The sequence below is a fragment of the Aythya marila genome, assembly GCF_965140915.1.
Source record: "Aythya marila genome assembly, chromosome: 1".
Lineage (NCBI taxonomy): Eukaryota > Metazoa > Chordata > Aves > Anseriformes > Anatidae > Aythya > Aythya marila.
The window spans coordinates 72,073,945-72,100,941 of record NC_139042.1 but is presented as its reverse complement, the minus strand read 5'-3'; the positions used below and the strand labels follow the sequence as shown (position 1 = coordinate 72,100,941).

General features: G+C 39.9%; 1 protein-coding gene across 1 annotated transcript in view; it reads left to right on the top strand.

The window, feature by feature from the left end:
• ZBED1 (zinc finger BED-type containing 1) overlaps positions 1 to 26,997 on the top strand; it is a 173,815-nt gene that overhangs the window by 39,985 nt on the left and 106,833 nt on the right. Inside the window, exon 3 of the mRNA XM_082759827.1 lies at positions 12,824 to 12,892. Coding sequence (XP_082615953.1) covers positions 12,824 to 12,892 — 69 coding nt within the window. The remainder of the gene's footprint in view (positions 1 to 12,823; positions 12,893 to 26,997) is intronic.

The following is a 26,997-nucleotide window of genomic DNA, read 5'->3' as shown; positions in this document are numbered from 1 at the left end:
GTCACAGGGTTTGTTCCAGCTACAAGATTAAAACAGTCTCAAAAGCACATTAAATACAATGAACTTCCATTCTTGTTAACTGTAGACCCCAAGTGTCCAGAGCATGCTTAAAATACCTCTTGGTACATCAGCACATTCAGCTTCAGGACACACAGGCAAAGCATTAAACCTCAATTAAGACAGCAAGTGTGCTCAAATTTTCTATTGTAGGAATGTTTTCACTGTATGTTTGCATGTAGCCGTGAACATATGTGAAAAAAGTGTGATTTTTAGGTGAATTTAGGCTTGGAAGGGGGATCAGACTCACATTTAGCTCAATTTTGCTCATTCACTGAAGACTTTTCTCCCATTGCAGGGACTAAGTAATGGGAATGTTTAGCAATAAAGAATGATGTCCCTGCAGCGGGCAAATGAGTCAAATCCGAATGTCCAATGTGAAGATGATTCACCACTTGTGATGGATGTGATTTTGACTCCATTTCATGTTTTAGAGGAGTCAATGTTTGAAATAACATACTTTTAAATCCCATCTACAAGTGGAACAAGTGAAAAAAATAAGTGTTAAGTATTCTACCTTGCGGAATATGAATAGTCACTGTGTAAAAAGGCAATGGTTTCCCTTAAAGCATTTTCAGCAAGCAGTAACACAGTGCTTTTACAGCTTCTTACTTTCCAGTCCCAGCACGGCTGCACAAGACTCCTTTCTCCCACCAATGGTCTCTCTCTGCAGATGCTACTAGCTCTGCCCTCAGTCTCTTGATGGGAAAAAGGTCAGTGTGAATGCTGAAATGATGAAAGGAATTTTCTACAAGTTAGTTTTTAGGTTTCATTGTGGCTTTTTGCAACACTGTGATAGCATTGCTGACAGTGAACAGGGCTTTTACTGCAGGAAAAGCTTGGACCCCGGCAAGGAAATCTACTGCCAGTGGTGGGCTTTTGGAGTCAACCAAGCTGGGAGTTCGTGTTCCCTGTTACCCAATTTGTTACCTAATAAATAAGCTTTCATTTTATTCTTCAGATGAGGCAAATGACAAGTCATTTTTGTTGTCTGTTTGTCAGGAGCTAATACCGAAAATGGTGTTTTGTTTGGGATTCCAAATACATATGCTCTTAACAATAAGGACATCAAAAATCAAGGTGTCCCAGTCATTGTTATGATGACCATCTTGGTTCAGTTCTGATTCACAGTATTGGCCACAGTTTTGTGAGTCTGAATTTATATTGATTAGAAGCATAAACTCTTTGTATCCTTTCCATCCTTCATCACGGGGGTGAGTGCATGTTAAAATACTGACTTTAAAAAGGAGAGTTTTGGTTTGTTCCTTCCCACCCCCAAAAATTAATAAAAAAAAAAAGGGGGGGGGGGGGGGGAAGTGTGGCAATGTCTAGTATAGAATCTTTATATTTTTGTCTGTAAATGGTGAATGAAGATCAAAAGATTTCCATCTTGACAATGTTATACATGTGCTGTTTGTTATAAAACACCAGGTTCAGGGCAGTGTAATCAGTCTTCCGTGTCTGAGTATATCAGTGTCACAGTTTTCTTAGACAATCTCACATTCTAAAGGAAACAGTCTCATTATATATATAAATATATGTATATATTCAAGTGATTTATCTAAGCAACGAAATTTTGGCATAAATAAATGTACTTCATAGCGAGACTCAGCACTTCTTTGTGACCTCTGTAAGCCCTACGAGAGACCAAGAAGGAGATATTTCTGTCATCTCTTTCATTCACATTAGTTTCCAGTTTTCAGGCTGGACTCTCTGCACTACATATTAGACAATTCTCATATGATATAATACTACAAAGTAACTTTAGAAGGATAATTAAACCCTATCAAGATGGTAAAATTATTCATTATCAAAGACAGCTTGATTTAATTTCAATTACTTAAATTTTATATGGGATACTTTAATAGTCTTTTCTTACTGTAGACAGATGTATGAGATGCTTGAATATTTTTAATGTTAATACCGCTCCAGTATCTTATATGTCCCATGCATAGCCCAGAGGACTGACTGCAGCTGAGAGTTCAGAAATCCTAAGTATATGTCTTGGGAAACCTGTTTGATTAATATTTGCATAATATCTTGAAAATACCTATCATGGGACAATGGTATTCTCTGGATACGATAAAATGGCAACAGAGGATTGACCAAGTTTGTTGGATTTTATTGTAACTACACACACTGATTACCTGTGCAATTAAGCCTGGGCAGCTTAAGTAAGAGTAAGCAAGGTAAAAGGAAAAGCCACTTGCTATGAAGGCAAGGCACAATAGAATCATTAAGGTTGGAAAAGACCTCCAAGAACATCTGATCCAACCATCACCCTACCACCAATGTCACCCACTAAACCATGTCCCTAAGCACCACGTCCAACCTTACCTTAAACAACCCCAGGGATGGTGACTCCACCACTTCCCTGGGCAACCCATTCCAATGCCTTTCTGAGAAGAAATCACTCCTAATTTCCAACCTAAACCTCTGCTGGTGCAACTTGAGGCCATTCCCTCTAGTCCTATGACTAGTTATCTGTGAGAAGAGGCCAACTGCCAACCCCCCACACCTTCCTTTCAGGCAGTTGCAGAGAGCAATGAGGTCTCCCCTGAGCCTTCTTTTCCCCAGACTAAACAACCCCAGCTCCTTCAGCCACTCCTCACAGGACTTGTGTTCCAGGCCCTTCAACAGCTTCATAGCCCTGCTCTGGACACGCTCCAGGGCCTCGATGTCCTTCTTGTATTGAGGGGCCCAAAGCTGAACACAATACTTGAGGTGCAGCCTCACCAAAGCTGAAATATACCATATATTTCAGCTATTATACATGTGTATATATATGTACATACATATCACAGAATCACAGAATTTCTAGGTTGGAAGAGACCTCAAGATCATCGAGTCCAACCTCTACCTAACGCTAACAAGTCCTCCACTAAACCATATCACTAAGCTAAACATCTAAACATCTTTTAAAGACCTCCAGGGATGGAGACTCCACCACTTCCCTGGGCAGCCTGTTCCAATGCCTCACAACCCTTTTGATAAAGAAGTTCTTCCTAACATCCAACCTAAAACTCCCCTGGCGCAACTTTAGCCCATTCCCCCTTGTCCTGTCACCAGGCATGTGGGAGAACAGACCAACCCCCACCTCGCTACGGCTTCCTTTAAGGTACCTGTAGAGAGCGATAAAGTCGCCCCTGAGCCTCCTCTTCTCCAGGCTGAACAAGCCCAGCTCCCTCAGCCGCTCTTCATAAGACTTGTTCTCCAGACCCCTCACCAGCTTGGTCACCCTTCTCTGGACTTGCTCGAGCACCTCCATGTCCTTCTTGTAGCAAGGGGCCCAAAACTGAACACAGTACTCAAGGTGTGTACTCACATAATATAGTATAGCATAATATAGTATAATATACCAGTATTATAAAAGATTAGTCTTAGGGCTGATAAGCAACAGTCAGGGAAGCTGTCGACCTCACATGTTCTCTGTTACAATGCTGGATGTCTCCTTCACCAGGCAGCACCCCAGGCCAGCCATCAGGAGCTACCCTGAGCTCGAGTTGGGGAGCTGCTTTTACAGGGCTGTGACTTTCAGTTGTCTGACTGACCTGCTAATACGAGTGTCTCAGGTGTGTTTCCATAAGGCTGCTGCTCTGTGAACAGCTGCACTGTTTGCTGTGTGTCTACTGTTGGGTGAACAGTCTGTCGATATCCCTGAGGACGTTGTCTAGACTGTTCTTGAGCGACTGAGTGGGTCAACACAGCTGTGAATTGCTTGTGAACAGTACATTGGTATCTTTAAGGACAGATTTATCAGTGTAAGTTGGTACTGGAAGCAAGTTGCATGAGCACTCTTTTGTCCTGTTGTCACATGCTATACCTAAGGAAAGGAGCATCTCACCACACTATCAAACAGCAGTATATTTTATGTTAGAGTTTGGAGAAATTAAAACCAAGGTCAGTTTGTAAAACAGACTGAGAACCTAGATATAACAGTTCTGGTGTCTGTATAAAAGAAAACTACGCAGAGTTAGTAACTCCTAGTCAAGGGGTTTTCAAACAGTCCCAGCACTCTTAGCAAAATGAAATACTTCTCGTGTCTGCTTCAGTATTTTATCTACTAACCTTCAGTGCTGGAGCTGCATTGCTCTTAATCTTGGTTTATTTTATACTGTTGGAACTTTGTTTTTAAAATTCATGACTTCAGGTTATTTCAGTGTTGTGGTTCCGCTCGAGTGGGCAGCCGAGCTCCACCACAGCCGCTCTCTCACTCCCCCTCCTCAAAGAGGAATGGGGAGAAAATATGTGAAAAGGGCTCAAGGATTGAGATAGTAAGATTTATTGCCTACAACTAACAAGCGAGAGAAGTGAGAAAACAAAGGAAAAAAAAAACAAAAGCACCTTCCCCCCATCCACCCTCTTCCACCTCCTCCCCCCGAGCGGCGCAGGGGAACGGGGGAATGGGGGTTATGGTCAGTCTACAGCACTTCTCTGCTGCTCCTTCTCAGTCACTCTCGTCCCCTGTGCTGTGGGGTCCCACCCACGGGATGCAGTCCTTGATGAACTGATCCAGCGTGGGCTTCCCACAGGCAGCAGCTCTTCCAGAACTGCTCCAGATATGGGGCCGTACCATGGGGTCCATCCCTCAGGAGAAAACTGCTCCAACCTGGCTCCCCTACGGGCAGCAGCTCCTGCCGGGTCACCTGCTCCTGCGTGGTCTCCTCTCCACGGGCTACAGGTCCGGCCCGGAATCTGCTCCAGCAGGGGTCTTCCACAGGCGGCAGCCTCCGTCGGTGCAGGGCCACCTGCTCCACCGTGGTCTCCTCCACGGGCTGCAGCGTGGAATCCTGCTCCACCGTGGTACTCCATGGGCTGCAGGGGCACATCCTGCTTCACCATGGTCCTCACCACAGGCCGCAGGGGACTTCTGCTCCGGCACCTGGAGCACCTCTCTCCCTCCTTCTGCACTGACCTTGGCACCTGCAAGGCTGTTTTCTCACTTCTCTACTCTCCCGGCTGCTGTGTGGCGCAGCGTTTTTTTCCCTGTCTTAAATATGCTCTCACAGAGGCGCAAAACAACATCGCTTATTGGCTCAGCTCTGGAAAACAATGGGGCCCTTCCCAAACATGGGGCATCTTCTAGATCGTTCTCACAGAAACCACCCCTATGGCCCCCTGCTACCAAAACCTTGCCACGTAAACCCACTACATTGTTTGCGTTCATACGTTTCAAAATAATCTTAAAGCAAATTAGCCAAGCTGAAATGCCCATTTGAAGACTGTGTCATATCTTACTGCATGTGAATTTTTATAATAAATTAGACTTCAAGTTCTGATCAGTCCTCAAAAATTAATTATGCTGAGGAAGTAAAAGAAAGAACTGGAATTTGTTAGTTCTAGATTTCCTATAATACTTAGTAAAATATAGGGTGTTTTTTTTGTTATTGTTTTTTTGTTTGGTTGGTTGTTTTTGTTATTTAATTGTAAAACTAGAAAGTATGCAGCTAAAAAGATACAGTGTTTATGAATAGTATGGTGATTATTATGAACTGTGTAGAAATAAAATACCACCCATCAGAAAAGAAATAAGCCACTGTGATTAAAAACAAAGTTTCTTGATAGAATAAAAGTATTTTGGGACTACTATCTTTTGCATTGAACCTTAACACACCCTTAATGTAGTAGAAGCGTAAGGTGAGCAAATGTGCTTGGTAGGCATTTTTAGAAAGAACATTGTGGATAGTCCAGTGAATATGGAAAAAATCACAGGTATTACAACAGACACAAAATTAAATTTGTGATGATAAACTTTGAAAGAGTCACTGCAGTTTTTCTTATCATGGTAATTTAAACAGCCATTTGAATTCATTTAATTTTGATTTTCAAAATCTTTTGTCAAGGCTTATGATTCAACTTTGGGATGAAGCAAAGGGACTCCTGATCCTGTAGATGTGTGTTCAGTACATTTATAAAAAGTACAGAAAAAAGCTAAACAGTGAGATAATACATTTTGTGCAAATGTGTTTACTCATTATTAAGGGATTTGAACATCTGACACACCAGGAGAGGCTGAGAAAGCTGGGACTGTTCAGCCTGGAGAGGGAAAGGCTTAGGGGAACCTTAAATATAAGTATAAATAGCTGACAGGGGTAGCAGAGAAGATGAAACCATGCACTTCCCATCAGAGCCCAGTGACAGGACCAGGACAAGATGCAATGCAGACAAAATGAAGTACAGAAAATTCAATGTAAGCATAAGAAAATACATATATATTTTTTTTTTCCTTGAGGGTGGTCAAACAGGGGACACAGCCCTGAGCAACCTGCTGTAGCTGACCCTGCTCTGAGCAGAGGGTGGGACTGGAGGGTATCCAGAGGTGCCTTTCTGCCTCAGCCATGCTCTGAGCTTGTGAAATGCTAACTACCATGAAGAACAATGAAGAATCTCATATTATTAAATGACTGGGTGATGACAGCATGGGTAAATACTGAGACTCAGTAAATCCAAATACTGCATATGAGGAAAGCCAACCGCAGCTGTATATTTACAAGAATAGGATCCAAATTAACTACTACCACTCCAAAAATAACAATAATAAGAAAATAATTTGTGATTTACTGTTGAAAGTTCTCTGTAAAGCATCTTCAATATTTAATGCCTGTCAAAAAGGCAAATAAAATCTTATTACTTAGCAGGAAAGAAAACAAAAACAAGATGTGAAGTGTCCTCTTCCTTTGTAGAAATTATTGTTTGAGCTTGTTGTAAATACTCAAAAGGAGCCTGGTAGAACTGGAAAAAAGCAGAGAAGGATGATGAGGAATATGGGATAGCTTTGTGCAAGGTGGGGCTAATAAACAAAGGTTCTTCCGCTTGCAAACAGATGACTGATGTGTGATATCATAAAGGCTTATATAATTATGAGTGTTACAGAGAAAGTGAATAAGAAGTGGTTATTTTCTCTCTATTATACACAGAGTAGCGAACATCCAACAATTTAAAAAGAGGAACAACTGAAGTATGACCTTTCTAATCCAATTAACTGTGTCATTAAATCACAGACTTTGTTGTCCCAGAACTCTTTGGAGGCCAAGTGCTTGAATGAATTGAAAATGTGATGAGATGAAGAAGTGGAGGGTAGGTTCACAGAGAAGCTAGGAGTAACCTCTGATTCAGGAAACCTCTTAAACTACTTGCTTCTGGAATGGTGTATCAGAAAACTTCACTCTAGTTTTAATGCTGACACTGACACTTTTTTCAGCACCTGCTACAGGTTGTTGTTGGAAACAGCACTTTTCTGGTTGTATCTTTGGTTTGATAAACAGGGGCATTCTCACATCTTCTCTTGGAACAGTTGGGGTTGCTGAAACTTAGGGCAAGAATGATGATTTGTTTTCTGTTTGGAAACTGACCTCCTCCTCCTTACTCAGTTTTGCTTCTTTTCTCAAAAGCAAGCTCTCAGTGATATTTTTGCCTTTCATGTCAAAAAGGCATGTATTAAATTGTGAGTGCAGTACAATGAACTGGATGACAAAGGCCATGTGGTACGTCTAGACATAAGGAAGCTGTGTGTCACTTTCTCAATGCCTTTTTGTACCAGGACATATCCTTATACCTGGCTTTGTTGAACAACAAATTAATGACTTGGAAATTTCATGGGTGAGAGACCTATATTCTTTTTTCCTAAGCAAGACATTTTTTCATACAAGACTTTACAGATTTCTCATTGTTAGAGCTTCTGGGGGGCAGTCTTTTGTCTCTCTGAGGCACTGTTATGCAACGCCATGCACACTCACAAAATCATAATCTATACCACTAGCTGGTATGATTTTTTTCTTTTTTTTTTTTTTTTCTGGCAACTTTGGGTGCTCTTGCAAGCCCAGTCTTCTGGCCTGTGCTCCACTTGGATCAGTTCCCTTCAGTCATATTATAGTAGCATATTAGGATTATGCTACTCTGAGGAGACTCCTTAATTCAAATTCACATTTGGAACCTCTCGTGTGTTCTGTTGCACAAAGACACCTAACCATCACCATGTGTAACTTCTTAATCGTATGGTACACCAACTTTATTACCATACTACCAAGCTTCTCCTGGCAATGAGCATATGCATTAGAGTTTGTAGACACCACTTCTAAACTTGGATTACTTGAAGTGATTGGTGAATATCTTTGCATTACATGTACCACATCTGCAAGTCAACTTTCCTGCTACCCTCCTACCTGAGAGCTGAGCATTGGCTCCCCTCCCCTTTCCAAAACACCATAGCCAAAGTGGGGCAGTGGGGAGGGCCACAGGGCAGGCTGCTAACCCTGAAAAGCTATTTAGTTTTAGAGATTAACTGCTATATAATTATGGCTAAATAAGAAAAGGGGGTTGCTGCCAACTGAGAGCCACGCTGTGGCAAAGGGTGGCCCTCAGCCTCCAGGCTGGAGGGGTTGGATGTTTCTCTGATCTGCCATGTCTTGAGTATTTTGGATTTGCTCAGTGTCCATTTCAGGAGCTTTTTATTTGTGCTTTGGCTTTGTGTTCATTTGTTGAAAGTCATGAAATTCTCCCTTTGCTAATTCTGGCTTATAAAATTTGTGCTTTTATTCTTTCCAGGCAATCTTAAGCTTCACAGGCTGTATTGTTGTTCACAGATTATTCTAAATGTCTTTCTAATGCCTTGCAGTGCACTCCCTTCAGAGGTCAAGATGGTAAATTCCCATTTCTATTAAAAAAAAATTATGCAAAAAGCCTTGCTTTTTGTCAGAATCAATTTTGTACATTAGTTATGAGTTATTGGTGATTAGCAATTATTATTTTGGAGAGATTTTCACCTTCTAAGGAATTAATAATATTTTATAAAGAGCACGTAAATATATTAGTACCCCTTAACTAGCAACAGTGTAAGTGTTTCTGTAATGTACAAATTCATTCATCCATGCCAGGCTTCTGGGGGCTGTATTTTTGCCATCCTTATTCAGGCTGAGCAATACTCTGTGACAGTTCTATTGAAATCCCCAAAACAACTTCCAGAGTTAGAATCTACTTAAACTGATTAAGATGACAGAGTCTGACCTTTAGGGTAAGATTCAAAGCCTCCTACTGGTGATAAGATTTTTTCTGTGTACTTCTGTGGTGTCTTTAGTTCAATGTGCTTTGACTTGTGACATTTGTGTAGAAAAATGTTGAAGAGGAGAGTCATTTTTTGGACTAAAAGTTGTATTTGAATTTATCTCCTTTCCTTTTCCTTTCCTTTCCTTTCCTTTCCTTTCCTTTCCTTTCCTTTCCTTTCCTTTCCTTTCCTTTCCTTTCCTTTCCTTTCCTTTCCTTTCCTTTCCTTTCCTTTCCTTTCCTTTCCTTTCCTTTCCTTTCCTTTCCTTTCCTTTCCTTTCCTTTCCTTTCCTTTCCTTTCCTTTCCTTTCCTTTCCTTTCCTTTCCTTTCCTTTCCTTTCCTTTCCTTTCCTTTCCTTTCCTTTCCTTTCCTTTCCTTTCCTTTCCTCTCCTTTCCTTTCCTTTCCTCTCCTTTCCTTTCCTCTCCTCTCCTTTCCTCTCCTCTCCTTTCCTCTCCTCTCCTCTCCTCTCCTCTCCTCTCCTCTCCTCTCCTCTCCTCTCCTCTCCTCTCCTCTCCTCTCCTCTCCTCTCCTCTCCTCTCCTCTCCTCTCCTCTCCTCTCCTCTCCTCTCCTCTCCTCTCCTCTCCTCTCCTCTCCTCTCCTCTCCTCTCCTCTCCTCTCCTCTCCTCTCCTCTCCTCTCCTCTCCTCTCCTCTCCTCTCCTCTCCTCTCCTCTCCTCTCCTCTCCTCTCCTCTCCTCTCCTCTCCTCTCCTCTCCTCTCCTCTCCTCTCCTCTCCTCTCCTCTCCTCTCCTCTCCTCTCCTCTCCTCTCCTCTCCTCTCCTCTCCTCTCCTCTCCTCTCCTCTCCTCTCCTCTCCTCTCCTCTCCTCTCCTCTCCTCTCCTCTCCTCTCCTCTCCTCTCCTCTCCTCTCCTCTCCTCTCCTCTCCTCTCCTCTCCTCTCCTCTCCTCTCCTCTCCTCTCCTCTCCTCTCCTCTCCTCTCCTCTCCTCTCCTCTCCTCTCCTCTCCTCTCCTCTCCTCTCCTCTCCTCTCCTCTCCTCTCTTCTTCAATATGAGCTTCGGTATTTTGCTAAGAACTAGAATTTTTAATGCTATTAATATATCTTCTTTTTTTTTTTTTTTTTTTTTAATATGATATCTCTTTTTATACAGATGCGTCCATTCAGACTGGAATTTATTTTTATTTTATTAGTTTTGTTTTCAAAGTTGGTTGTAGTCAGTGTTATTATTGAATCAGTCTCACCTGAATTATTGACTATTCTATGGGGACAGAGAAGGAAAGCATCAGACAGGGCACTGAACATCTTGCATAAACAATTCTTGAGACAGCTGTATGCATTTTGAGCTCCCAATAGACACTTTAAATTTGCAAGAAAAGCATAATTATTACAGTTTTAGGTACTTCCACAATCTAAGCTCTCAAGACATTGAATCCCTTCTTCTTAAAGCTTTTGTTCAGATTCCCTCACTGCATAAAACCATGATCTATCTTCACCTTCTCATCCTCCTCACCACTTGAATCCTTGAAGGGTAGGCAGAACTTACGCTACAGATGCTATTGAGCTTAAAATGGATGCATTCTGGTTTGGATAAAAATGGCACACTGAGCATACAAAAAATATGGTGAATCATCTGCAAAAAGTCAAGCAAAGATGATTCTCCTGTATATCACAAAGTTTTTCTACACAGTTGTTACAAATACAGTACTGAGAATCTAAAATACCTGATGTTGGTAAAAATTTGACCTTCATTTAATAAAACACCACCCAGCTTAGTTTAGAGCACTCTACTCCTGTTTAGTGTGGTTGGAAGTTGTGCCCTTTAGTGAATCATTTACATCAAAAAGATACACAGATTTTGTTTGATTTTTACCAACCTAAAGGCAATTGTGGTAGCTTGTTGACTTAAAAAGTATTTTTTGAACTTAAAATAATTAATGTAGAACTTAAAAGGAGGCTGCTCTTTTTCATGCCTACCGTTTACTTTGCTTCGAGGATTCCACAAGGATATACTTGAAGAGAAGCAGTGAAACCTGTCCCTTTCTTCTTCCACTCATCCTCAGCAAGGGGATGCTGATCCCCTTAAGCAAAATCAGAGGTGTAGATCACTCTCACAGTCCTATGGTATCTTTGTGATACTTGTCTTTGAACTTTTTGTTAGGATTTTGATAATTTGTTCAGTCTGCTAATTCTTTCTTACAGGATTTTCTTTGAAAGAAGTATTTCAAAAGCCTCTATTGCAGTAGCAGCTTTCGCCGAGGTTGTTTCAATTTTACAGTACTCAAGCTTCAGAATCTAGTTTTCAAACTCTCTGTTGAATTGGGCTGGAAACAGACATTTGAAATGACTGCTTAGCAAAATAATTATTTTATCGCAGTGGTCTAGAATGAAAAACATGCAAATATGAATAACATGAGCTCATTTGGAGGGCACTGAGCTTTAATTAATTACCATTTATATAACAGCAAAATAACACAAATTAAAATCTGTTGTGAACACAAGTTCTCTTAAAAGAAAAAATCAACTGATCATACTGAGAGGTAAAGACACTGGAGGCTTAATAAGTTTGTTCTCTGCATGAGGAGTGCTGAATGAAAGAGGAATCGCATCAGACCTTCACAGAGTTGGCACCAAACTATTTTTGTTTCCCAAAACAACACTCTTATCTGGTGTTACAACACACTGAGCTTGAAATCTTACTCTACTAAATCACTTTGGGTGAAACAGTGAGGAAAAACAATCCTTTGCCTATCACCCTTGTGCCCAGATTTCCCTGGATGTGGCAGTTTCACTGGAGGGTTTTTTGTTGACAGTGCATCTGTATCTGGAAATTAGCATCAAGCTGAACATTTCTGTTCTTTAAAGACTTGGATGTCTTTAAGCAAAACAAACAAACAAACAAACAAAAAACACAAATGTCTGCTTTGTTGTTTTTGTTAGTTTGCTTGTTTGGTTGGTTTCTAATTCTTATCCTTTCTTGGTTAGTCTGAGCAGTATAATTCCAGAGTTAATGTACTTTATAAAGAACAGTGATAGGCCAGTATGACACTAGGTTTTCTATGAGAATTATTTTATCTTAAGTATCTGAAATGTCAAATGTCTTTATTTTGGCTACATTTATGTAAATGTCAAGTCTTCTTGCCTATCATCAAGACAAAGATATATATTACCATCAGATATCAGTGTTGCAAATCATTTTTTTTAATTATTATTATTTTTTAACTGCTCAAATACAGACGCACAGCAAAATTGCAAAACAGATGTCAGATAACTATTAACTGTCCACATCAGCTGAATGGCACAAAAGGCATTTATTTGATGCTTAATCATATATTCCGTTAGTACTGGTAAAACTTTTCCTGAGCATTCAGAACAGGTTAGCAGGGCCTTTTCTCCAGCTGTGAAGTTCTTCATTTTGGAAAGAGTAGAGGGTGGTCCACTCTCACCTACAGTAAAGCTTTTTTAGAGACTGGATGTGATATAATTCACGTGGCTCACAGATTTGCATCTACATTCAGCTGTTCCACCCAGCAGGTGGTCATAGCTTGCATGAATAAATGAGATGAACAAACAGAACTCATGTGAACAGCAGGGCATTTGTACAGAGCTCTTTAAAGACCTCTGCTGCTCTAACAACAATGAATCACACATTTTCACTTAAAACTCATAACTGGTTTTACACTGTGGTCAACCTGTAATGATAGCAGGCATATATTCACTGTCCTTAAGTTGTTTGCATCACCAATTTTGTGTTTCTGTATTGTGACAGCTGGAAACATCGAGAGTGAGGGCCAAGAAGCGGTGAGGAAAATAAAAGAAGAAACTTTGACTGGAAAAGGTAAAATGCTACATCCTTTTCTTTATTCCTGTATTGTTGCTGAAGCTTCTCTTATATGAAGTCACCTTGTGTATCATTAAAGTTTTCTAGTTTTGAGAAATTAAATCTTCAATCTGACACAGGATTAAGATATTTTTGTTAAAATGTGCTTGACTTCCTCATTGTAGGTCACTGCAAAAGAGCTGGCTGCAAGTATACTGTCTGTGCGTGCAGTCGTGTTGCATGTGCACAATGGTTTAATGACTGTGCAGAAAATCAGAACAGTAGTTATTTTTACTAAGGACAGGATGACAGCAGGTTAAGAGTGGGCGCGTTCTTTTTCATTGCTGGCCTTTCTTCTCATGGTGTGTATGATCCCATAAAAAGGGTGATTTTTTGAAGATGCTCCTAAAAGAACTGGGCTGCCCAGATGTACTATTTGATGCATAGCTAAGACTTTTAATCCATCAATATATATATATATTTAATAGATGGACCTTTCATATAAAGCCAAAAATCTTGTGCTTTTGTGGTTCTTTCGGGTTTGTTGTATTTTAATCTTATGAGAGATTGTATTGAGAGAGGCATAAGGAGAGCAGAGGTTCATATCTGAGAAAAGGCATATTACAAATATCTGCTGTGTGATTATAACTTACGATTTATGATGGAGGTTAGTGCATTTAATATTTTCATCTCTTGGATTCCTTGGGTGTAGTTCCTAGTAGTGTGTGATGATTCACTGCTGCCACTTTGATGTATCATTTTTGGCAAAATAATAGGGCAGTGTTGGTACTCCACCCTATTTAGGATCTTCATGGCTTCTTCTGAGATCTGATTCTGTTTTTGTGTCTCTAATAATTACTGTTATGATGATCAAAATAAGTTAATTATTGTGCAAAAAAACCCTTTCATTAAGATTTATCTTTTGACTTAAATAAATGTGCACCCATCATAGCCTCAGGATACATGTATGCTAGTTAAAAGTATCATAAATTAAGGCATAGTCAGAGGGCTCATGAGAGGAAAAAGGTAATTATTACATCATTTAAATCTTTTGCTGGAAGTTTCTCTACAGAAACCAAAAACATTTGGAATTAATTACATCACATGACCCACATGAAGTCAAGTAAACCAGGTTCTACCTTGCTTTCTCACATATCTGTGACAGCAGACCTTTCCAGCATCATAGGCTTACCTGATTGTTCTGAACAAAGCAAGCTTTAAACTTCAGTTAGAAACTTTGTCAAGATATAGCTGGCAGTTGGAGGAAAAATAAATTACATATAACGTTGACTGAAGTTGTTCCTCACCATAATTATGATGACTGAGGCTTAAGTAGTTTCAGGACCTGATAGATTTAGCCTAAAAACAAACTAGAAGGGTATAACCTTTGCAGAATGTGTCTCTGATTGGGTGATATTTATATTTGTAAGTGCATTATACCATACAAAGGACTCAAGTCCGGGAAGGAATCAAAGGTTTCAAGTCTAGAAGCAGTCATGTGCTCTTGCTGTTCAATGAATTTGCACATCGTTGAAATATGTGTGCAGGTATTGTGCATGACTAGACTGAAAACACACCACCTTTTCAAAGGCAACAGTTCAACTTCTGTTTAGTCACTGCATTAAAACATGATCGGTTACCTTGACCGTTTCTTTTTTTTGAGCACTTTCAGTATACAGCACATGGGTTATATAGTAAAACAGGGCAAGAGACCCTGTCCTCTCCTTATTGCCTCCTTGAACAACGTGCTGCACAAACGTCACCAGAGACAGCTCTGGGAAAAGGTCAGGCTTGTTGAATGTGTGTAATTACAGTGTTTTCAAGGTGATGCCATCCTTCTGCTTCTTGGCCCACTGTCTGCCTGGGGCTCTGTCTGCTATCTAAAGGTAAGTAGTTTTACTTGACATAATTTGCACTCACTTCAGGGACAAGTGAGATTCAAAGGATGTACATAAATGGTTCCTATGAGGTAGCCAATGAGCAGTAATGTGTTAACAGCTTCAGAAGAGAACGGTGGATAATAACACAGCTATGCACATAGGTTATGCTTTTTTGCAGCAGCAACAGGGCAAGACATGAAGAGGGGGCTGGTAACATTTTTGAATAGAGAGAAGCAGGAAGCCTGGTTTCCCATACTGGAGGTATTGAAACTAGAGCCAGTGCAACAAAAATGGAAAAGCCCTGGAGAAGGAGGCAGTTGTGGCAGTTCCTCTACAAGGTGGCAATGCTAAAAACACAGAAAATCTAAGCAATGTGTCACATCACCTCTTCCTACCATCCACCCTCTCCCATGGTGCTATACCAGAAGCCTCCTTGGTTCCTCTTTCCCTAAACCTGTTGACTCAAGGGTTTTCTCAACTGCCTCCTCTAAGACAAAGCAGTTGAAGCCATCAGATATCCAGAACAGACCAGAAGTGCTGCATTATCATTATTATCAATTATCACATGGATGCTGTTTCCAAAAGGCCAAGGGCAACAGATTGCTATGTTATGAATCGTAAAGCTTTGGGGAAGCCAAAGTGATGTGGGCATTTATCTTGCTTCCATTTATTAAATTGGGAATGCGTACTGTTAATAGTAGTAATTATATGGCTGGGAAAATTGTTGATGGCTAGGAATTGCCACAGATATTCTAATTGTGTAAGTTTTGATTGTATGCATAGGGCGTGTCTGTATTAGTGCATTAGTTCAGATCAGGATAGCGCTTTTCAGACAATGTACAAATGTTGCCTGCTTGCTGAGCTCTGGTCCTCATCTGGAAGGGCACTGCAGGATGTGACCTGGATTCTCCTTGGAACAAACTAACCTGGGCGGGAGATGAGCTGCAGCAGTAAAAGACCATCAGTGCAAACTTAAACATTTTCTGAAATAAGAGTTTCAGCAATCTAGAGAAACGTGTGTATCAGGTCTCCAGCCCAAAATGAGCTCTAGAGATTCATTTTTGTCGATCCAAACTACTTGTGAATGTAGCCATAACCACAGTTACCAGCCCTGAACAAATTACATGGAGTTACAGAATTTGGACATTTCTGTGATAAACTCATCTGTTAGTGATACTAGAAAAAAAAATCTTTCCATGTACCTAGTAGAGAGTATCTCCTGACTCAGTTACCCTCAGTTTACATCTCTGCAAATGAAAGCTGTTTTTAGCCTGATGATTACAAACATACAAATGTTGGAAACTAATATATAAACATGAATGAAAGCTTTATTCATTCCAGCATGGGTTCAGCAATTAGCAAAAGTTTATGCATAAATATAACTTAGCACAGTACCAAGGAAATACTCACAACTGCAGTGTAGGAGCAGGAGTTGCAACTAGACTCAAAGACAGAAAAAATAAAAGTTAGTGAGAATATGGGGTGTAAAAGTCATATTAAGCACAGACCTCTTCAAAAGGAGAAGCCTGTGTTTAATCTCACCCCACATTTTTTGCGGCAATTCAAATAAAACCACAATTATAAAGCTAAGCACTAAATCCACAGCATTCATGAGGCTTCCATTTGAAGCTAGGTGAGAAAGGAAGAGGAGACTTTCTCACTCAGAGCCAGAGGAATGTAGAGGTTAGCATGGTGGCAACCAAATTGTGTCATTTACAGTCTGAGCCACATTAAGGCAGCGTGAGCCAAGCAGTAGGAGGAATGATATCTCCTTAAAAACACTGCAATTCACATGCATTCAACAAGCCTGGCCTTTCCCCAAAGCTTTCTCTGGAGATGTTTGCACTACGTATTGCTCAGCAAGGAGAAGACAAGGTCTCTTGCTCCCTTTTGTTATATAACCTTGTATTGAGCAAGGAGATTTTCCTTGTTATCAGAGATCTGAGATCGAAGAGTTTGCCCAAAAGAGGAAGGGGTAATCTAGCCAATAGGTACCAAGCATAACTCATGGGTGGTTACTCCACTGGGGCTTATTTATATGTCATGTACCAATTTTAACAGTACATGTCACATTTTTCTTACTTATATCTGTTTGTTGTTGGCTTTCCCTTCATGAGAGAGGAAGCCAAGTGCCCAGTGTTCCCAATTTCCAAGATTTTAGATTTGTTTTTGCCCAAGAGCTTATGGTGGCATGGGCCAGGGTTGTGCAAGCTGGTTTAGGAAAAATTGTTTTATTAAAATGTGTAAAAATGTCACTCAGGATTGTTTCTTTGATGTGGCAAAGGGCATCGTTATGGAAGTGATCATCCAGTTGGTGAAAAAAAAGTAGAAAATATCTGTTGTTGAGATGTATTATCAATCTGTAAGTGTGCATAAACATGTGTGATTTATGCTTGCTCATGTCACATTTGTTTTCCATGGTACAGTAGTTAGTAAAAGGGTGATGTGCTGAGTTTGTGAGTTCATCTGACAAGGATGCTCTGTCCCTTCCACCACGTTTCTGCTTTGGCATATCCTTTTCCTACCACTGCTGATGCTGAAAGACTTGTAGGAATGTTTTAATGTTATTTCTAGCAATTTCAGTACAGTTTTCATCTACATGGTTTCTTTTTTCCTGCTGTTGTGTTACTGCCACTACTTAGCATTGGCAGGTCAAGGTCTGCCCTTGTTACAATTGTACTACTGAACTCCAGGCTCATGAACACTTCTTGAAAGACAGAAGTTGGCAATATGAAAGAGTAAAGAAGCCTCTATCTGATGGTGTGTTACTTTGCAGGACCCTGCAAGGGACTGTGGAGCACTTCTGTTTTGTCACATGAAGTACCTTGCCTAGGATTATTTTTTTCTTCTCATAGGCTAGTCTAGGGTTAGTTATATCAAGTATATTCAAAACATATGAAAATACTTAAATCTTGAAGAATATTTTATGTGTTAAGCTTAACCCAGGTCTGTGAGGACTGGGTCCTTAATGTGCATGAGGAACAGAACACCGCTTGCTAGAGTGCTAATATGCACTCTAGTATTAGAGTGCTAATAAAACTAATATGGAGGCTAACAGTTTCTTTGTGCTCTTTCCACGTATGTCCCCTGTGCAGTCAAGTAAGTAACTTTTTGCTCTGCAAAAGGTGCCTCCAGAGGCCTGAAGTAAAACCATCTAGGTAAATAGTTTACAAATACATTGCCATGCATTTCTCTTTGTTTTAGATTATACTTCAGTGCAAAAGCATGGTTAAATTCATTATCTGCTTGCTCCTTTCTTTTTTGTTCTCCTATTGACTTTTAACATAACGTGTTAAAATTTTCCTCTGGGTGCTTACTGATATTTGGAGCAATAGAGAATCTCCCATTTTTTGTGATTCTTCAGGCACCTTAGAAAATGAGTTGTCATGTTAATAGGGTGGCAATCCAGATATTAAGAGCAATACAAATACGGTAAAAATAAAATAAAATCAAGGTAAAGATCTTATTAATGAGATTAAGATAAAGTCTTTCAATTATAAAATGTATTCATAATGCAGGCACAAGCTCTGCCTGTTACTTTGCTAAATTCCCATTTCCATTGGAAATGCGAAACATATTTCATTAACAGGCTCAGCCACTAGGAAACATGATTTTCTCTTATTTAAATTAATTCTAATTGAAACTTAGAGACAAAGAAGTGCACAGGTGTAGCTGTAGGCAGAATAACAAAATCCTTTCAGATGTTTTGAAATGATTTTCTGACTATAAATCACCTAAGCTTTGTATGACTAATGGGACTGGAGCTCTGAGGTTAGAATTTTGCTGATTATGCTGCCTTACTGAAAGGCAAATCAGAGAAAAGGAATTTTAAAGATAAATTGCCTCTGCAAGGCCTGAAAGTACTCCCATTTCCCCCCTTCTACAGGATTCGGATCCTATTTTATGTACCTCTAGAGTCATGACGTCAAGCAGCGGCCTGATAGAGGTGCTCCTGGGTTTGACACCTGCCATAGTGTGCCATTATTTTTTCAGGCACAAGAGGTATTTGCAGGCAGGTTCTGTGAGCTATTTCCAGACCTTGTCAGTCCTCAAGAAAACTGCCAAAGAATGCTGAAAGATAAAGCCAAGAAAAGGCAATTTGTTTTCTCACTGGAATGCTTTCATATATCTTTTTCCAAGATCTACTTTATATAATCCTATCTTCCATGGGCTCTATGTAGGACGTCAGAAGTTAATTTGCTTATAACAAGTAGAGTATTTTCTGTGCAAATGCCATCAGCTTCTGCACTAGGGATCCAGCTGTCAGGAGAGCAGAGAACTTGCAACTTGAGGTAAACACTGGAAAATCGGAGCCTATATTTGAAGCACTTATGGGCTGTACATATAACCTTCCAAGTGTGAGCTGAATGTAAACAAACTACAAATGTAATGTATGAATGTAATCAAACTACAGCAGGCCGTAGTCTACCTGGGTGCGCAGGCAGTGCTGGTGTTACACTGTTGGCTCCAAATTCTTCCTGTCACAATGAAGTAAGACATTCCCTCAGACTGGTGTCATCCTTCTGGCTGCTTTTTGGCCTTGTGAGCAGCAGTGAGTGCAGTCAGCTTCATCTTGAAAGGCACAGGGACTCTGACTTGAAAAGAAACCCCCCAAAATAAGGAGCACTCAGGCGTAGGAAGCACAGGCATCACTGCAGGTGTCCTGCAAGGCTCCAGAATGAGCCCCAGGCTTCTTCCCTGGGACCTTCACACCTCTGAAGGAGTAACGCTAGTGTGCCCATGCATAACTTGTGTTTTGGGAGCTGTTTTTCAACAGCAAAGAACAGCTTTTAACAGATGTCTGATTTCGTAAACGAGTTACAAGCTCTGTTCAAGGAGAATATCCAGTGGACGGTCATGACTGATTGTGGGCCTGGAGCACCCCTCCTACGAGGAGAGGCTGAGAGAGCTGGGAATCATCATTCTGGAGGAGATAAAACTCAGGGGGACTTCTCTTTGTGTCTACATAGCATGTGGGGGAACTAATGAGGAGAGAACTGGGCTTTTCTTCTCGGTGGTGCCCAGTGGCAGGACATGAGGCAATTGTCACAAACTGACATTCAAGAAATCCCATTTAAATATAAGAAAACTATTTTATTTTATTTTATTTTATTTTATTTTATTTTATTTTATTTTATTTTTTTTATTTTATTTATTTTATTTTATTTTATTTTATTTTTGTACTCTATGGGCTACTGGATACTGACACAGGTTGCCCAGAGACGTGGTAGAGTCTCCAACCTTGAAGATCTTCAAAAGCCACCTGGACACAGCCCTGGGCAACCTGCTACAGCTGACCCTGCTCTGAGCAGAGGTTGGGACTGGAGGTACCCAGAGGTGCCTGTAGCTCTGTGACTCTATGAAATTTTAGCAGCCAGAAACACAGGAAACCTTGTCTGCTGACTACTGGCGTTTGTCCTCTATCTTTGTGGCATAAAGCATTGCTTGTGAAGCATTGCTCCTGACTACAAATGATGTAGCTTACATAGATTCGTAGTGTGCAAACTCTTCAAGGAATTCTGTTAGTTTACATTCAGTGCCCATAAGAAAGCTCCTAGGCACCAATAATGATAAGAAGAGCTATAATGTGACCATAATGCAGTCTTAGGAAAGAGGTATTTGAGAACAACTTTGGAGAAGTGTAAAAAAAAACACCTTTCTAAGCAGATAAAGTACCTGTTTTATGGATAAAGAAAGAAAAGTGATGGAACATTGATTTTGAGAGCAATATTCTGTGTAAAAAGGCCTGGAAACATCGACCATGCATCTAGAAAATCTTGCTGTTATTATATATATATATTTTAATGCAGCTCATAGACTAATATATTTTATGTTAAGACTTAAATTTTAAAACTAAAGTTTCAAATAAAATTTGTTCAAGATTACATGATGCATGACGTCTCTGCCACATTTTCACATTCAGAATAGAAATTAGCATGCTCATGTAGTTCAAAACCCTTCTCAGTCTAATTAAAGGCTTGCAGGAAAAGTGTAATGCCAGTGCATTTTTATAGTCTTTTCTGCTACTTTGTGCTATAAAATCTTACTTGTAAGAAGAAGAAATCCTCCTAAGGAGATGAATAAACACTTGAATTAATCAAAACATCTAACGTGAGAATCATTAATAATGTCTAATAATCATGCCTGGATTTGGATTTTTCCTCTTAAATTGAGGCCATATTTCTCACCAATATGCTGTGAAATGTTACCCGCATCTTATTAATTTCCCCGTGATCATTTTTGGCTGTTGTTGTGGTTTAACCCGGCCGGTAGCTAAACAGCACACAGCCAATCGCTCACCTGCCCCCCTCCCTCTCTGGGATGGGGGAGAGAAACAGGAAAGTGAAGCCTGTGAGTTGAGATAAAGACAGTTTATTAAGACAGGAAAATAATAACAATAATAATAATAATAATAATAATGGTAATATTACTAATAATGTGCACGAAACAAGTGATGCACAATGCAATTGCTCACCACCTGCTGACCGATGCCCAGCCTAACCCCGAGCAGTCCGGCCCCACTCTCTCCCAGCTAGCCACCCCTATATATTGTTGAGCATGACGTCAGATGGTATGCAATACCCCTTTGGCTAGTTTGGGTCACCTGTCTGTCCCCTCCCAGCTCTTGCTGCATCCCCAGCCTGCCCGCTGGCAGGACAGAGTGAGAAGCTGAAAAGTCCTTGGCTTGGTGTGAGCACTGCTCTGCAACAATTAAAACATCAGCATGTTATCAGCACTCTTCTCATCCTAATCCAAAACATAGCACCCTACCAGGTACTAGGAGGAAAATTAACTCTGTCCTAACTGAAACCAGGACAGCTGTGTTTTAGTCCATTTTTAATATTAAGTCTGCCACAGTCTTCTCTTACCAACATTACTATTGGTTTCAGGCTGCTTGGAAGGAGTAGCTCTTCACAACCGATTCGACTTGAAGAAACAAAATAAATCTCTTTCCAGCATTTAGTTTGACCTAGAAGAAAGATAATCTTTGTCAGTGTTTTGCCTCCCAAGCATGGAAAGTCCGTGGGCCTATGGTAGAAGAGAGACCTCCATGACTCTGGGAGAGATTTCCTTTTGTCCTGTGTTTCCTCTCACTCTACATCAATCTCGCTTATGCTCACATACTTTTTTTTTTTTTTTTTTTTTTTTTTAAAAAAAAAAGCAATTTCCTGGAACATGGATCTTATTTAAATAGGATGAATAGGATGGTGTCTGTACTTCTTTCTCTTTAGGAATTTGATGGCGTATCAGGGAAAAGGAAGATATGTATGTTGGAGGGGAGGAAAGGAAAAATATTAGAAGGAAAAAAGGAGTTCCTCCTGTTCAAAACTGTCATTCAGTTGGTGGCTTCTGAACTGGAGGTGTGTGAAATATTCTCTTTCCAACTAAAAATCTTGCAGTCTTGGTCCTAGATTATATTTTACAATTGAAACCCTGTCAAGAATTGCAAAAAATCCATGGTCCTAACTGGGACAAATTTTCATGAAGACAGAGAGATGTGTTTGTTTTTATGGGAATATTTATTGTGGGTGAAGAGAGAGAGAAGAAAACATTTTGGCCTAAGTATCTGCCAAATAAAGGAGGGAAAGTGCCACTGCCAAGTAGAAGGGATTAACTTGAAACATGGTAGGTTGTAGTCAGGTCAATAAAGATCAAAGGGTTTTCATCTAAACTCATTCTGTGTTTCTTATGTTCAGACTACTGTACTATCAAAGATAATCTTTGGTTTAGAATCTCAGCCTAAAAATCTTCTTGAATTAAGAAGCTGCTGCATATCATTGCTTTGTGTTGATTTACAAATGCGTGCTATCCAGCAAATTTTTAAACAGAATTTTGCAAAGATTTTGTTAAATTGAAGATTTTGTTTTAAAAATTGCACAAATTTGAAATTTCCTGTGGATAAGACTATTTTCCTGTGAAGCCGAGCCTACTTTCCATCATTCTGGCATACTTTTGTCTTTGAGATGATGACTAATTAATTGTTCAGTGACTAAGTGAAGTCTTCAAATGGGATTTCCTTCAATATATGTTTCTGAATGCAGAAGGCAAAGCACATCTCAAGTGTCATGAAGGCCTTATATTTTGAAACAATGGACCACAGGTAGAGAAAAGTCAGAAAATCTGCTTACTTGATATAGAAGCAGTGTGTCTTACAAAGCTGATGTAGCAAGCAGTTCTCCTGGCAGTCTTACTGAGGTTTAGATGATCTGAAATGGCTGGCTAAAGATTGGTATCTTAGAATACATATGACATGATTTTTTAGTCTGGAATCATAATCCAGTAGTTACTGTGACAACTACTGGTGATATATAACTATTTTGTATTTACCTCTCCAGATGCCCCTTCAGCCAATCCAACAGATAGAATATAGATATATATATTTTTTTCTTTTGAATTGTCGTTCTGAAAATACGCTATTCAGAAAACAGCATCTTTTTTTTTGTGTGTTCTTCTAGCAGGATAAAATACTACATTTGCTTTTGCTTATAAAAGAGAACAATTTGTGGCAGTATTCACATATTATCCAATTATCTACCAAACAGTAACTTTTTGTATAAATTTGAGTGGTGTGTTCATGTTAACCAACATGAGGATATGTACAGATTAAATCTGAATAAACCTTGGGTTTCAGATACTGAAAATGATGTCACTGAGGGAATAATTCTGCCTTTTTCTGTTTCAAATGGCATGGGTTTGCTTACACCTTGTAGAGCTGGAGGAAGAGCACAGGGCATAGCAACTCACATTTGCTGTGTGTTGCAGAGCAAAGCTGCCAGGGTTTTTCTTCATCTCACTGCAGGTAAAAGTGCTGAGAGGAGGTGGAGAGTTTAAGTCTGGGTTTGTATTTATCCATGTGAGTTTTGGTCCCAAAGTGCTCTAGCTTGTGCTCTTGTGGAAGTTTAAATACGATGTGCTATTGAGAGAGGTTTTAATTAGGATTTTTTCCTTTCAGATGCAGAGGAATTCATCAAGCTCAATTACTGGGGTTAAAGTTAACTTCACAAGGGTAGACCAGAAACGCCATTCTTAGGCTGTGTGAAAATCTAGTGCCTGTATCGTTTGGTCCCTTGAGCTTTTTACCTTCTTTTCTGGAGCTAATATTTTGCAATATTTTAATATTTTGAAAAGCTGTGCTTTTGTGGCACCAAAGCCTCTGCATGTAGGTTGGTTTCAGAAGCTGGAAGCCAAAGGGCTGACCCTTTGCCCTGGTTAGCAGAGCGCTACCTGCCAGCCTGACATTCAGGCATTTGTAAGGCAGAAGAACTAGGCCAGGACAGGGAATTAATTAATTTCTCATGGCCCACAGTAAGAAGTATGTGCTGGATTCAGGGTGGCATGCTGAGTCGCAGGGGACAGTTGTATCAGGAGTAGGCTGGAGCTGAAAAGGAAGATGGCATGGTTCTGTCCCTGGCTGCAGCCTGGTCTGTGTCTGTGTGAAATCTGCAGCCCTGTCTGCTGTCTGTGCATCCTCTGCACCCCAATCTGCTGTCTGTGTGTCCTCTGCAGCCCTGTTTGCTGTCTGTCTGCCCTGCACAGCCCCTCGGGGTGTGGACCTGAGTGTGCTCATCCTGCAGGTGGGCTTGGTGGCCCCTCTGCACAAGCTGGCATTGTGTCAGGCTGGGACCACTGGACGAGTCTGTCTGTCCCTCTGCCCTCCAGGGTGCAGCATCTCCTTTCAACTCTGGGGAAGGAAAAGCGCCATTACCTGAAAACCCTAGAAAAGCAGTAAAAATTGGCAGGGCACATACATTATCCAAAAAGGAATCACAAATAATTTTTTTCCAGTCATTATGGGTTGACCAAGTCACTCAATTTTACTGTCAAAGAGAGGTTGGAATGGAACTCTCTGAAATACACAATACAAATACACAAAATTTTTTCTGAAAAAAATCTTGTAGTCAGAGAGGATACTGCTGTTTTTCCTTCTTCTTTTTTTTTTTTTCTTTTTTGAAAAAAAAGTGAGATTATATGTAACAAACGATATAAGGATAATTCAGTCTCAGAGGGATTGTATAAATTTACACTAACAGCAATAAATTATTCTTTGACTTCGAGTGGATTTTCTGCTTGACTGTTTATAGTTTTTAAACTGCATTGTTTTGCAGATTAATTTCAGATTATCATTTGTCTATACATTGTACTATTTGAGTAAAATAAAAATCAGCATCCAACTGCAATGGAGGCTTTACAAGGGAGGATATAAGTATGCTCTCAAAAAAACAGATAAATGGGATAGGTATCATGGGAGAAAATGGGAAAAAGGGAAAACAAAGAGAGGACAGAATGAAAAACAAAAACAAAAACAACAACAACAACAAAAAAACACCCCAAACCATACAACATAAATTCCACATTCTGTATTCTGTTTTCTTTTTGAATCACCTTATTTATTTAACTTTGTTTTACATTTATATGGGACATAGATACTTAAGACACTAGCAAGCAAGTTAATAGGCCTGACAAAGCTGAGAGACACTAAATAGTGAGAGGAAAGGGAAGCTACAGAGAAAAGCAGCACAAAGAGTAGAAGATGATAGAGAAGCATGTGAAGACCGAGGTAAAGAACCTGGAAAGACGCTATAGCCACTTGAGTTTGAAGATGTGTATGATAATATTCAGAAAATATGAGGTGCAGGGGCTGGTTGTTTTTTGCTGTATATGTAAATCAGACTTTGAGTAGATGTCCCTGAGGAAACAACTGTACTCACTTCACACTTCATTGTTCAGAGTTGCATTCATCACACTAACAGAGTAGAGAAACTCAAAGAATTGTGTCCTGGTTGATGATAACACAGCTTTTCTAGCCACGCTAGCTTGCAATGCATGAGCTGGGCTAGAACAAAGCATGCAAGGCCGATGCTTTGCTTTAAGTCTCGTTTATATCCTCCAGGCAGTATTTAAGAGGTTATTGGATTTGTTCTAGCCCTCAGCTTACATATTTTCCCCTACACTTCTGTCAAGGAAAATTGCTTTATTTTCCTTTCCATTCTGTGTACATAACTTTCATAATCTTCTCTGAAGGTCTTCCAAATCATTTAGTGTTCCTTGCATAATTGTATTTCCATCTTTGTCTCTCTCTCATCCTTTTCCCTTTCTGTCTTCTCCCCACCTTTCCCTCTCTTTCTTACCCTCCCTCTCTTCCTCTCTTTCTCCCTTTCTTACTTCTTTCCTTTTTTTTTTTTTTTTTTTTTTTTTTAAGAATGGGATAAGAATGGGAAATACAGCTTTAGCATACATCTTGCTGCTTCATATTCTGTTTAAAATGGTGTTCATGTTCTCCTAGGAGCTGATTTGAAGTATGTTCTGGTTTGTATACTTCAAGTGTGCGGTTAATATCAATAGGAACAGTATGTACTTTTATTGTACCTTTACATTTTCAATTTAAAAATTGATCTCAGGTTAATGGCACTTGCATAGTCAGAAGAAATGAACATTTTTAAAGGAACAGTGTGATATGGTATTCTGCACATTTCATCTAATATGCTAAGTTGTATTTAGTTTCTCCTTTGCTGGCCTCTGAGAGCAAAAAACAAGCTCCTTCTTTGATTTTGTATGGGATTGGAAGAGTACACACTGGTAATCTGGATAACATGATATCTTTTCTCTGGCAACTATTCTGTTAAATTACTGTCAAAGCTGTCAAATTGAAAAACAAAGTAAGAGTGACTTGTTATGTCCAATGGGTGCTTGTGTCCTAGCAGGAGGTATTATGCTAGCCTTGCGGAAAGCCTAAAAGAAAACTTCCATTATTATTCATCTGCAAGCCAGAAAAAGAATAATTAAGCTAATTTTCTCTGAATGAGAGGAAATAACTCCTGATGGGTTTTTCCCGCTTCCTTTACTCCTTTTCTTGCTCTGTCTGCCCCCATGTCTCCCCGGCTTCTCCACTCCTGAAAAGCCATCCCTACGTCCTTTCCCCAAACCTTTCTTCTCAAGTCCAAATTGTAACTGTTTCTTGCTTGTTGTTTTTTTTATTATTATTATTATTATTATTATTTATTATTTATTTATTTATTTATTATTATTTTTAGAATTGCAAATTATGAGTTTGACTGCTGTCTCTACCCACTGACACCCATTTCTGCCTTTGGCAGTCAAACTGCAGTTTAAGGGTATGAGCTTAACCTTGAGTTACCATTCATGTCTTTCCATCACTGCCCCCAACCAGTTCCTCGGTAATGTTGATCTCATTTGCCTTTAAAATGAGAACTCTTGGCTCATCCGTTGCTGTCTGTCTGGACA